Source organism: Acipenser ruthenus, chromosome 24 (assembly GCF_902713425.1).
Source record: "Acipenser ruthenus chromosome 24, fAciRut3.2 maternal haplotype, whole genome shotgun sequence".
Lineage (NCBI taxonomy): Eukaryota > Metazoa > Chordata > Actinopteri > Acipenseriformes > Acipenseridae > Acipenser > Acipenser ruthenus.
The window spans coordinates 13752230-13764985 of record NC_081212.1 but is presented as its reverse complement, the minus strand read 5'-3'; the positions used below and the strand labels follow the sequence as shown (position 1 = coordinate 13764985).

The window sequence follows — 12756 nt, the reverse complement described above, 5'->3', positions numbered from 1 at the left end:
TCCTATTTTCTGTTCTGAATGCCCCTTTATCTAATCTCCATTTGTGACCCCTGGTCCTTGTTTCTTTTTTCAGGTCAAAAAAGTCCCCTGGGTTGACATTGTCTATACCTTTTAGAATTTTGAATGCTTGAATCAGATCACCATGTAGTGTTCTTGTTCAAGACTGAATAGATTCAATTATTTTAGCCTGTCTGCATACGACATGCCTGTTTTAAACCCGGGATAATTCTGGTTGCTCTTCTTTGCACTCTTTCTAGAGCACCAATATCCTTTTTGTAACGAGGTGACCAGAACCGAACTCAGCTAATGCATTGTGAAGTTTTAACATTACTTCCCTTGATTTAAATGCAACACTTCTCACAATATATCCAAGCATCTTGTTGGCCTTTTTTGTAGCTTCCCCACATTGTCTAGATGAAGACATTTCTGAGTCAACATAAATTCTTAGGTCTTTTTCATAGATTCCTTCTTCAATTTCAGTATCTCCCATATGATATTTATAATGCACATTTTTATTGCCTGCGTGCAGGACTTTACACTTTTCTCTATTAAATGTCATTTGCCATGTGTCTGCCCAATTCTGAATGCTGTCTAGATCATTTTGAATGACCTTTGCTACTCAACAGTGTTTGCCACTCCTCCTATTTTTGTGTCGTCTGCAAATTTAACAAGTTTGCTTACTATACCAGAATCTAAATCATTAATGTAGATTAGGAATAGCAGAGGACCTAATATTGATCCCTGTGGTACACCACTGGTTACCTCGCTCCATTTTGAGGTTTCTCCTCTAATCGGTACTTTCTGTTTTCTACATGTTAACCACTCCCTAATCCATGTGCATGCATTTCCTTGAATCCCTACTGCGTTCAGTTTGAGAATTAATCTTTTATGCAGAACTTTGTCAAAAGCTTTCTGGAAATCTAAATAAACCATGTCATATGCTTTGCAATTATCCATTGTCGATGTTGCATCCTCAAAAAAATCAAGCGGGTTAGTTAGACACTATCTCCCTTTCCTAAAACCATGCTGACTGTCTCCCAGGATATTGTAAAACATATAGGTAATTTTCCATTTTGTATCTTTTTATAGTTTCCATAAGTTTACATAGATAATAGAAGTCAGACTTATTGTTCTGTAATTACCTGGTTCGGTTTTGTCACCCTTTTAGTGGATTGATATTACGTTTGCAATTTTTCAGTTTGTCGGTACAACCCCTGTGTCAAAAGACTGTTGCATGATCTTGGTTAGCGGTTTGTAAATAACTTCTTTCATTTCTTTGAGTACTATTGGGAGGATCTCATCCGGCCCAGGGGATTTGTTTATTTTAGCTCCTAGTCCCTTTAACACTTCTGCCTCTGTTATGCTAAAGTTATTTAAAATTGGATAGGAACAGGTCGACATGTGGAGCATGTTGTCCGTGTCCTCCTTTGTAAAAACCTGTGAAAAGTAACCATTTAATATATTTGCTATTTTTTTTTCTCTTCGTCTATGATTTTGCCATTTGTGTCTCTTTTAGACATTTAACCTCCTCCTTGAATGTTCTCTTGCTGTTATAATATTGGGAAAACATTTTGGAATTGGTTTTAGCCCCCTTAGCAATATTGATTTCTATCTCTCTCTTGGCCTTTCTAACTTCCTTTTTGACTTGTGTTTGCAGTTCCAAGTACTCTTTCTGTGTACTTTGGTTTTGGTCCCTTTTAAACACTCTGTAAAGTGCCTTTTTTGCTGAATATTTTTTTTAATTGATCTATTAAACCATTTTGTCCATTTAGTTTTAGATTTAGATTTTGTCTATTTTTGGGATGTAATTGTTTTGCGCCTCTAGTACTACATTTAAAAAAAAAACAGCTATCCTTTTTCTGTGGATGTTTTCTCTATTTTACTCCAATCTACTTCTGTTAGTCTCTGTTTCATACCTTCATAGTTTGCTTTTCTAAAATTGTAAACCTTAGCTTTAGTCATTACTTTTTGGGTTTAAAAATCACTTCAAATGAGACCATGTTGTGGTCTGAGTTTGCCAATGGCTCTCTGACATCTGTTTTAGTTATTCTGTCTTCGTTATTTGAAAAGACTAAATCAATGCATGCCTCCCCTCTAGTCGGTGCCTTGACAAATTGCGTTAGGAAGCAGTCATTTGTCATTTCCACCATTTCAATTTCGTCCGTCGTGCTCCCCACCGGGTTTTCCCATTTTATATGGGGGAACTTGAAATCCCCCATTAGTATGGCTTCTCCTTTTCTACTAGCGTCCCCTATTGCCTGAGAAGTGTAGTACCAAGGACCATGTTTTAAAGTGAAAATACACATTGGAGACTTCTGTAACTGATGGAAGTGCAAAAAGGGTCATATCTGTGGAATTATTATGATGACTACAACCACGAAGATCCCAGAGCGATACACAGAGCTGTATTATCCCCTGGTGACTGGGTATAGTGGAGGGGTCCATACCTGAGGGACACGCAGAGCTGTATTATCCCCTGGTGACTGGGTATAGTGGAGGTGTCCATACCTGAGGGATACTCAGAGCTGTATTATCCCCTGGTGACTGGGTATAGTGGAGGGGTCCATACCTGAGGGACACGCAGAGCTGTATTATCCCCTGGTGACTGGGTATAGTGGAGGGGTCCATACCTGAGCGATACACAGAGCTGTATTATCCCCTGGTGACTGGGTATAGTGGAGGTGTCCATACCTGAGGGATACACAGAGCTGTATTATCCCCTGGTCACTGGGTATAGTGGAGGGGTCCATACCTGAGGGATACACAGAGCTGTATTATCCCCTGGTGACTGGGTATAGTGGAGGTGTCCATACCTGAGGGATACACAGAGCTGTATTATCCCCTTGTGACTGGGTATAGTGGAGGTGTCCATACCTGAGGGATACACAGAGCTGTATTATCCCCTGGTGACTGGGTATAGTGGAGGTGTCCATACCTGAGGGATACACAGAGCTGTATTATCCCCTTGTGACTGGGTATAGTGGAGGTGTCCATACCTGAGGGATACACAGAGCTGTATTATCACCTGGTGACTGGGTATATGAAGTGCTGAGCTCAGTATATGAAGTGCTGAGCTCAGTGTTTGTGTGTGTGTGTGTGTGTGTGTGTGTGTGTGTGTGACTCTCCCTCCTCTGCAGTATATGCTGAGCTCAGTGCTGGGTGTGACTCTCCCTCCTCTGCAGGTATATGAAGTACCTCTACCCCTACGAGTGTGAGAAGAAAGGCCTCAGCTCTCCGGTGGAGCTCCAGGCTGCCATCGACAGCAACAGACGGGAAGGCCGGCGGCCGAGCTACACCTCCACTCTCTTCGGCTACTCCCCAACCCCCTCCGGGGCCCCGCACATCCTGTCTCCCCCCAAAATGCACCTCCCAAACAACGGGCTGCACCTCTCCCCCGGCCAGCCCATGAAGAAAGGTACCGCCCCGAGGGTCGCTTCAGACGTTCAGCGCAGTGCTGTTCTGTCAGAGCTGCTGAACACAGGGCCTGATTGAACTGGAGCTGCTGAATATCACTCCACTATTTAATGTCAACAATGCATTTGAAATGGAGGAACTTTTCACTAGTGTCTTCCAGATTGTCACATGCAGGATGTTATTTAGAGACGGTGTGAACTAAAATAATAAGCATACAAACCTTGTACAGTACTGTACGTCAGTGTTTAGGGGAAGGAAATGCCACTGTGTGTTTATCCTAAATACAGTAGATTTACTCTGGAGTAAGTTTATCATTGTTGTGTGTTTCACCTGCTGCACTTTGACCAGCTGTAGCCTGACCTGAAGCCTGGGCGCCGAGCTGGTTTAACGCACGCTCTCTCTCCCCAGAAGACGGGATGTCAGCCACGCTGCTGTCGAGCCGCCTCCCCATGGCCATGGCTCTGGGCAACCAGCAGATGTCAGGCTTGGCCCGGGCCGCCACGCTCGAGCAGCTGCGGGAGAAGCTTGAGACGGGCGAGCCCCCGGAGAGGAAGATGGCACGGGTAGCAGAGGAGCAGCAGCGGTTCATCCAGCATGCCTTCCAGCAGAACCTCCTCGCCATGGCAACGCAGATGCCAATGAACATCAGAATCAACAACCGCGGTGAGGATAAATAACCCTGCAGTTAGACTCAATATGATGAGGGGGCTCCCCTTGGATGTGTATATTGTAACCCCTGAAGTTTCTAACATGTTTGTTTTACATGAGTCCTCATCTAATTCAGCACTCTGATTGGCTGAAACAGTATACATAAACAGGGAACTTTTATATTTTGTGATTAATTTGTCCAGCTGTGTAAACACTCAATGTTGGAATGCTCAAAAAAAACATAAAATTGGACAAATGAACACAGCTGTGGTTATGGAACTCTGGTCAGTTTGAATGAGCTTATCTAGTGAATTCCAGGAGAATGATTTAGGGTGTTAGTATAGAGTGTAACCCAGCCCATATTGCCTGGACAAGATGATAGCAATGGCTGTAGCAGACAGTCATGGCATATTCAAATCAATACAAACTTTGTTATGTCCCTTTTTATAAATTCAGTGGGCTCTTCATTACATGACACATTTATCTGCCTGAAGCAAAAAATGTCAGGTTTTAGTGCGTGTGTACTCATTTCTTTCCATCACTACAAAACACTCATCGTAATGTCTTGCAAGTTATTAATAACGAATTCTAGTTGTAACTTTTGTCAAACAATGTATATAACTTTTACTAAAACTACTTACACACACACACACCCATGCAGCTGAACATTACCTAGTCACTGGTGTTAGGAAACGATCCTCGCACTCATGTTCCTCGACACTGTCAATCCTACTATCTAATTCAGCACTCTGATTGGCTGAAACAGTGATCGACAGTGTTGATCCTTGACACTGTCGATCACTCTATCCTACTATCCTCTCTTGCTGACCTGGGAATCTCTGGAACTGCTCTGGCCTGGTTCTCCTCTTACCTCTCCAACCGCACTTACCAGGTAATCTGGCGTGGAGCAACCTCCACACCTCGCCCAGATGTCAGGACTGCCCAGTCTCTGACCACATTCCGGCGCCTCCTCAAGACTCACCTCTTCAGAAAGCACCTGTAGAACTCCTCTGTTCTTCGCCTGGGACACTTATCACCCTTCCTTAAATGCGCTTTACTTGCTCTTATCTGCCCCCTATTTTACTGCATTTAATCCTGTACGTCAGAGTACTGTAATCTGCCAAGTGTTTAATCTGTAGTATTTTGTATTTAATCATATCCTGATGTAACTATCACTGACACTTACCATTGAATCATATCATTGAATTATATTTTGTCACACTTGTACTTGCTTGAACCAAAGTCATTGTATTTATCTTGCTCTTAATTGTATTATTACTTGTACTGTGATACTTGAAATGTATTTGCTTTTGATTGTAAGTCGCCCTGGATAAGGGCGTCTGCTAATAAATAAATAATAATAATAATAATGTTCCATCTCTCCCTACAGAAGACAAGCAGGACATGGCATTGAGCATTTCAGCGAGCGGCACGCACAGCATCAGCATGTCCGTGGAGGTTAATGGCACTGTCTATTCCGGTAAGACTTACTGAAGCTGACAGGGCTGAGGTGATGACTCGGAGGGCTACAGGGGGACCCCTCTCCTCACCCAGCTCCTCTGGCTGCTTTTCAGTTGGTTCCTGTTGAAATCTGTTAGACCCTTTTAATAAAGAGACAACATGGGGGCAATGAGCAGTGATGACTTGACCGGAGTTCCCCAATACCTTAATATGGATTTAAAGCAAAAAAAAACCACACAAAATATTTGAAACGTCAGGTTGTATTTACTGTGTATGAAAATAAGTGAAATGAAAGTTGACAGTACTAGGAGTTCATTATTGCAATTTGACTTTTTTATTATCTATATTGTGTACATGCATAACATATTGCATTGTGGTATATTGCATTAATGAACTGTTTCATCATTGAGGGCATTGAATTTTTTTTTGTAGAAATGGTTGTCATTGCAGTTTTGTTTTCAGTATTCCCTGATTTTCCACTTGCTGGTCCTTTCTCTGTCTCCAGGTGTCTTGTTCGCTCAGAAGCCGGCAGCAGCAGCCCCAGGTCCGAGTGGCGGTTTCGGGATCCTCTCCTCCTCTCACAGTCCCACCTCCTCCAAGGCACCCAGCTCTGCAGAACCCTCCACCAGCGGCTCCCCCTAGAGGCCACACCTTGCATGGGCGGTGTTAGTGTGGAAAGGTTGAGAGAGGGAGGGGAGGGGGGACACAAGGACTTGTTGGCAGTTCGTATATAGAAATATATATTATATTAACCATGGCAGGGATTTACAGACTTTCACAACTATTACCTCATCAACTCGTCTGACCTGTCTGTCTTCATAGATGCACAGCCAAAAGATGGCGAATTGAACTTGAAGATTTTGTATTGTTGTTTTTCTATATCACATACCTCAATCATTTTGCAATGCTGATACCTCAAAGGGCTGTAGTTTACAATGACTGTTTACCGAATGTGTTCTCAGTATTACGAGTGCTTTTTAAACTGGAGGAGAGCAGGGGCTGCATATCCCAGACCCAGCCTCATTAGCAGCCTCTCGTTTCCAACGCTCAGCCAGCCCTGCAAGAGCCGACGCAACTCTTTGAAAAGCATAGGAGTTGAATTCAGGTCCTAAAACCAATGCTGCATCAAATGCAACTCCTCTGATTTTGAAGAGAACCCAAAATGCACCTTAATCAGAACACCCATGCCATGAGTGAGGAGACCCTGGTCTTCAGATTCACAGTGCAGCGTGCTGTCAGTCTCGTATCGTATCATACAGGCTTGCATGAGTGAGGAGACCCTGGTCTTCGGGTTCACAGTGCAGCGTGCTGTCAGTCTCGTATCGTATCATACAGGCTTGCATGAGTGAGGAGACCCTGGTCTTCGGGTTCACAGTGCAGCGTGCTGTCAGTCTCGTATCGTATCATACAGGCTTGCATGAGTGAGGAGACCCTGGTCTTCGGGTTCACAGTGCAGCATGCTGTCAGTCTCGTATCGTATCATACAGGCTTGCATGAGTGAGGAGACCCTGGTCTTCGGATTCACAGTGCAGCGTGCTGTCAGTCTCGTATCGTATCATACAGGCTTGCATGAGTGAGGAGACCCTGGTCTTCGGATTCACAGTGCAGCGTGCTGTCAGTCTCGTATCGTATCATACAGGCTTGCATGAGTGAGGAGACACTGGTCTTCGGGTTCACAGTGCAGCGTGCTGTCAGTCTCGTATCGTATCATACAGGCTTGCATGAGTGAGGAGACCCTGGTCTTCAGATTCACAGTGCAGCATGCTGTCGGTCTCGTATCATATCATACAGGCACCACTTTATGCTCAGCGTGGTAAGCTAGCCTCGTAAATCTAGTAACCAGACTGATATATTTGTGGATCAAGCACGTTTATTAGTATGGTTAAGGTGCTTTTTAGGGGAGCAGGGAGCTTTTTAAAACTGAAAATCAGCGTGCAGCTACAGTTCAAATTAAACTGTTTCCCTTTTTCTGCTTTACCAGAAAGGGTTGTCTCAGGAATATGCTGGTACATTAACATTTTTTTAAATATTGGGTTATAAAAATATTACTTTGTGCTATTCAAGTATATCTCTCTGATTTTGTGGTTAAATTCTATTTTTCTTCCTATCTTTCTATATACCTCATCTGATCAGTTTGACGTTATTTCGAATGCTTGTTGAATTTGTAATGTACTTGTTGATGTTTATTGAAAACCAAAGACGACAAAAAAAAAAATGATGACCCGCCCCACACTTCAAGTGGGAGCTCTTGGGAACCGGCTTTGCTAAGAATCATTCAGACTTCAGTATAGCCTCACATTGGCAGTTGTTTTCATAATAGCAGAACTGCTGGAAGCTCCTTTGATGGATTGTGTAACATTTTAAGATGTGGGGGTGTTGTATGCAGTGTCACAGTTGACAGTATTATAGATGCAACTCTGCCAGTCTGCTTGCGAATGGCTTGGTCTTGCACAGCTAAGTACCAAAGATATGGGATCTCCATGTAAACAAAATACCTCAATGTCCGCAAGAAAGCAGGACCTTGTGTGGCTTCATTTGACAGTGTTGGTCAGCAGCTCAGCTGAGGGGGTCGGGGGTGCTCAGTGCCTTCAAGGGTCCTGAAAGAGAATGTGGTCAGGAGGCCTTTAATTGAGGTGATGACCAAAAACACTGAAGGACAGAACCTCACAAAGAACCGGACCCAGTCCTGAAGGACAGAACCTCACAAGGTACCAGTCTCAGTCCTAGAGGACAGAACCTCACAAAGAACCAGTCCCAGCCCTAGAGGACAGAACCTCACAAGTTACCGGCCCCAGCCCTGAAGGACAGAACCTCACAAAGAACCGGCCCCAGTCCTGAAGGTCAGAACCTCACAAGGTACCGGTCCCAGCCCTGAAGGACAGAACCTCACAAAGAACCGGTCCCAGCCCTAGAGGACAGAACCTCATAAGGTACCGGCCCCAGCCCTGAAGGACAGAACCTCACAAGTTACCGGCCCCAGCCCTGAAGGACAGAACCTCACATTGTACCGGTCCCAGCCCTAGAGGACAGAACCTCACAAGTTACCGGCCCCAGCCCTGAAGGACAGAACCTCACAAGGTACCGGCCTCAGCCCTGAAGGACAGAACCTCACAAGGTACCGGTCCCAGCTACGTACTCGGGTTCTTCTAAATGGACGCCATCGTTAGCACAGAGAGTTAAAGGTTAAACATTAACAATAAAAGTATAATGTAGGCAGCACTTTACAAATATACCTTAAATCACAAGGCTGTTAATAAAAACTACATCTCTTTAACAAGTATCAAATCATGGCTAGAAAACTTTACAGCTAGGGCCAAAAGTTTTGCATCACCTAGAATTTTAGAATTGAGACAACTGAAACAAAACCCCAAAAAATATTAAAAAAAGAAACATTTAAACATTTAACATTATGTAATCAAAGAAAACACAATGATTTTGCAAAAGTCTACCGGAAGCCATAATAGTAGTACAGTATTTCATGTTAGATTTCGAAATGTCACATTTTTAAATTTTTGCCAGGTATATAGAAGACTACAAAGCGGTATGTAATTCAATATGTTAACATAACATTATTCAGCAGGTTTCATTTGACTTTATGAAGTAAATGATTAGTTCATTCTGTAGAGTGATGCAAACCCTTTGTCCATAGCCGTATACCACTGTCACTTTTTATAGCTCTACGAAAGGTGGTTGTTTTTTGTTTTCTGCATTTAAGCGATTTGGCTTTAAAATATATTGAATCATTCAAGGCTACCAATTCTTGTAAATAAGTTGCCTACTATTACCATATCCAGTACATATAACCATGCATAATTAGGAAGGCTTCAATCGCTGGATAGAGCTAATTCAGAAAGTCACATTGGGGAGGGGGTGGGCTTTATCTTTTTCAGTTCAGACCATTATTTATTTAGTTAAGGGATATTTATGCTACATTTCTATCTGCTGCTGGGAGCGGTTTGATTGGAAATCTGCAGCAGACAGATCAAACTGGTTTGAATTGGGGTCCGTCGGCTCCAGTGAGGATAAAAACCTGTCTCCATTGAGCTCTAATGGGGGTTCATCTGAAAATGGCTCACTGAGGTGGGTACTGGATGCAACACAAAGCAGGAATAAACAACCAAGGACCACATCACTATCAAATCTTTATTCCTGTGTGTAGATGATCTCTGATCTGATGTATAACTGCATGTAGATGGTATCTGATATGAAGCAGTTTCTAGTTTTGCACAGCTCCAATAAAGATGCGACTGATCTGATGGACTCGCCTTTTTCACTAATACAGTGGGGACGTTACAGGACCTCTCCCCCCCCAACACTAATTCACTAAGAGTTAGGATTCAAACCCCTGGCACAGCAGGGACACTTACTCAGGACTCCCTTTGTGAAGGTATAAAGCAGCACACAGGATCCCAGCACCTCGACCACCACACACCTTGGCATTGCAGTCTCAGGGAAGCAAGGAGGCCAATGAAATGACTTGGAGAGGCTCAGGGAGAACGAAGACACTTCAGTCGGGCCGACTATTTACTATTTTGTATCTCTGCATTCTTTTAATGTCGTTTACCTTATGTGTGCTTAAATGTGATAGTGTATCATGATGTTGTGCTTTTTAAAGAGAAAAGATGTTGCACAATTTGTCGAGTGCAAAACTGAGCACAACAGAAAGAAATAACTGATGTCCTTTTAATTTTCTATTTTGGTTTCTTTGTGTAAAGGGAGCTAAAGGCCTGGTTTGTAGGTATTGCGTGGGTGTTTTATTTTTAAATTAGATTTGATTTTCTCCTCCATAATTTTTAAAACCTCTAAAAATCGGTTTGTCACCTATCATCAGATGTACTATTGCATTGACAGCTATGAATCTGTTCATCGGATGTGCTATTGCATTGACAGCTATGAATCTGTTCATCAGATGTATTATTGCATTGACAGCTATGAATCTGTTCATAGTGTACTAGCTGTATCTGTCCAGGTCAAACTGAAATATTTTAATATATTGTACATACCCACTTTATCACCCACCCCCTCTCTTTTTGAAATCTGATTGAAGAGCATTGTTAATTCATGAATAATATATTAAGGGTGCACCAGTGATTTGATTTGTTTTTTAAAGATATACCTCTAAAGCCATAAAACACAATGGTGTGATGCTCCTTTTTTGTTTGTGGGTTTTGTGCTTGTTCGTTCTTTTTTTTTTTTCTTCTCTTAAACCACGTTCTTGGAGAATAACGTTGTGAATGCTTGTGAATCTGGTTTGTGATATAATTGTAAAGTGTATTTAAAAGAGGAGCACTTTTTTCTCCTGAAGAATTGATATTACACATTCAGTTTTGTTCGCATTGGAAATACAAGGCTGTGGTACTCAGGGGTTACAATATGTATTTCATTATAAAGTTTTACCTTTTATTTCTACCCGGATCTTGTATGCTTATTTTCTGTGTGTGTTTGTTATTTTCATATTTTTAAAAGCTAACAACTCACATGGTACTGGTGTACATGACTGTTAATGACCACCCACCCAACACCATTGTTTTGTAGTTGTGATGCGGGTGACTGACCACTAGAGGTCAGTGGTCAACTGGTATAAATGTAAGTAGCATGTCATTAATGAATTGCTTTTGTTTTTCGTTCCCTTACTGTTTATGGTGCTTCCTGGCATTCAGAGTGGTTCCGGGTTCTTTTGCTCCAATCTTATGTGATCATGCCCGGTGCTCTGCCAGAGTTGAAAGGTTGTTCTGTCACATGATTTGAATGGAATGAAGATGGCGGTTTGGTTCTTGGCTCTTTGGATTCTCCAGAGAAGCTCAAAGCAGCTGACAGGCAGGTAAAGGAAAAATAATAACTCCATATTAGAAGAAATCAGTCGCACGGATTGCAAGTCTAGACCTCATGAAAAGAACTTCCGCACAGCTCAATAAAGTGGAAGTGAAACGAGAAGCCGCCTGCGCTCTCGCTCTCTAAAGCTCTTACCACTGAGATCAGTTAGGAGAACAGTGCCAATGGTAGGACCCATTGGTGGAATGGCTGGGGTTACATTGCATAGTAGTTCTTCTACCCTCAGAGTGGCTTAAAAGAAGTTTCACAAAACAAAGAACAGCAATGCTAAAGTGGCTCACCTGGTACTACACTACTAGCCTAAGCATCTAATGGTCATGACAAGTACTGGATCTGTCTTCTCATGCTGTCATATTCAGCTGTCATATTCAGCTGGCTTTGAATTCTCATCTCCATGGAGATTACAGCTTGCATCTCTACTGCCCTGGCTTTGAATTCTCATATTGTTAAGAGGACATGCAGATCTTTAGAGACGAATTGATCTTTAGAGACAAAATATGGCAAGTTCCTCTTGAGCGGTCACATTATTTGAAAGCTATTCTGATCAAGACATTTTAACAGAAAGACTACAAAAAGGTGACGACACACTTGCCCAAATATTTTTCTTAGAATTCCCAGTGCGTACGTTTCATAAAATTGACCGCCTTTTTAAAAAAAAAAAAAAAAATAGAACCACATAAAATATAATTGAGATTCTCAGAAAATCATTCTTTGGAAAACCAAGAAAGAAAACTGTTTTCGATATAAACCTTGATGATATTGGCATTGTAGAGATCAATTTTCATTTAGCCAGTTTTGTATACTGCTTAAAAGGTTGTGGAATCCATATATTATAATGTGTAACAAGCTTTGCACTCGTGGTTTTATGATGTTTCCAGAAACCCTTGATGCAATTAAAACCTTGTAAATTGCTGCAGTCTAGCGTATATCTTTGAGCAGATACATTTAGTTTTACCTTGAATGAAGACTCCTATTGCATAGCAGTTTCCTCCAGTCCAGGTTTTACTACAGGCTTTATTAGCCACAGTGTATAAGTAACAAGCTCATGTGCGTCGTCTTAGTGAAACCAGGACTGGATCAAACTGCTGTGCAATGGGGGTGTGTGTCAGTGTGGGAGGGAAAGTCCTGCCGGTGCACGTGGGGGTGGGGGGGGGGGGGGGGTTATTTCTCTCTGTCAAAACACGTGGGAATGCGTCTGGAGTCGTGAATTGAATAACTGATTAAATGATTAATTAAGGCTCCAGCCACAGGTGTATAAATAGGGTGATCATGGGTGTCAGTTAGATGAAATGGTTAGAGTTATTGCTGGCATTGGAGGTATGTGTGTTTGTGTTCCGTGCTGTGCCGTTTGTCCTATCCTGTTAGTGTTAGTGTAGGCCTTTTGTATTGGCTTGTGCCGTT

At 42.4% G+C, this 12756-nt stretch overlaps 1 protein-coding gene across 4 annotated transcripts in view; it reads left to right on the top strand.

Moving 5' to 3' along the window:
• The window catches only part of LOC117429372 (AT-rich interactive domain-containing protein 3B-like), a 66167-nt gene extending 55235 nt beyond the window's left edge, over window positions 1-10932 (top strand). For 2 of the 4 annotated variants that reach the window (XM_058998399.1, XM_058998396.1), the window contains 4 exons: window positions 3183-3415; window positions 3826-4077; window positions 5453-5542; window positions 6029-10932. In XM_058998399.1, the coding sequence (XP_058854382.1) occupies window positions 3183-3415; window positions 3826-4077; window positions 5453-5542; window positions 6029-6165 (712 nt within the window). In that variant the 3' untranslated portion in view covers window positions 6166-10932. Of the gene's footprint in view, window positions 1-3182; window positions 3416-3822; window positions 4078-5452; window positions 5543-6028 lie in introns of all 4 variants that reach the window. The other 2 variants (XM_058998398.1, XM_058998395.1) reach the window with 1 other exon arrangement.
• The last annotated feature ends 1824 nt before the right edge of the window (window positions 10933-12756 follow it).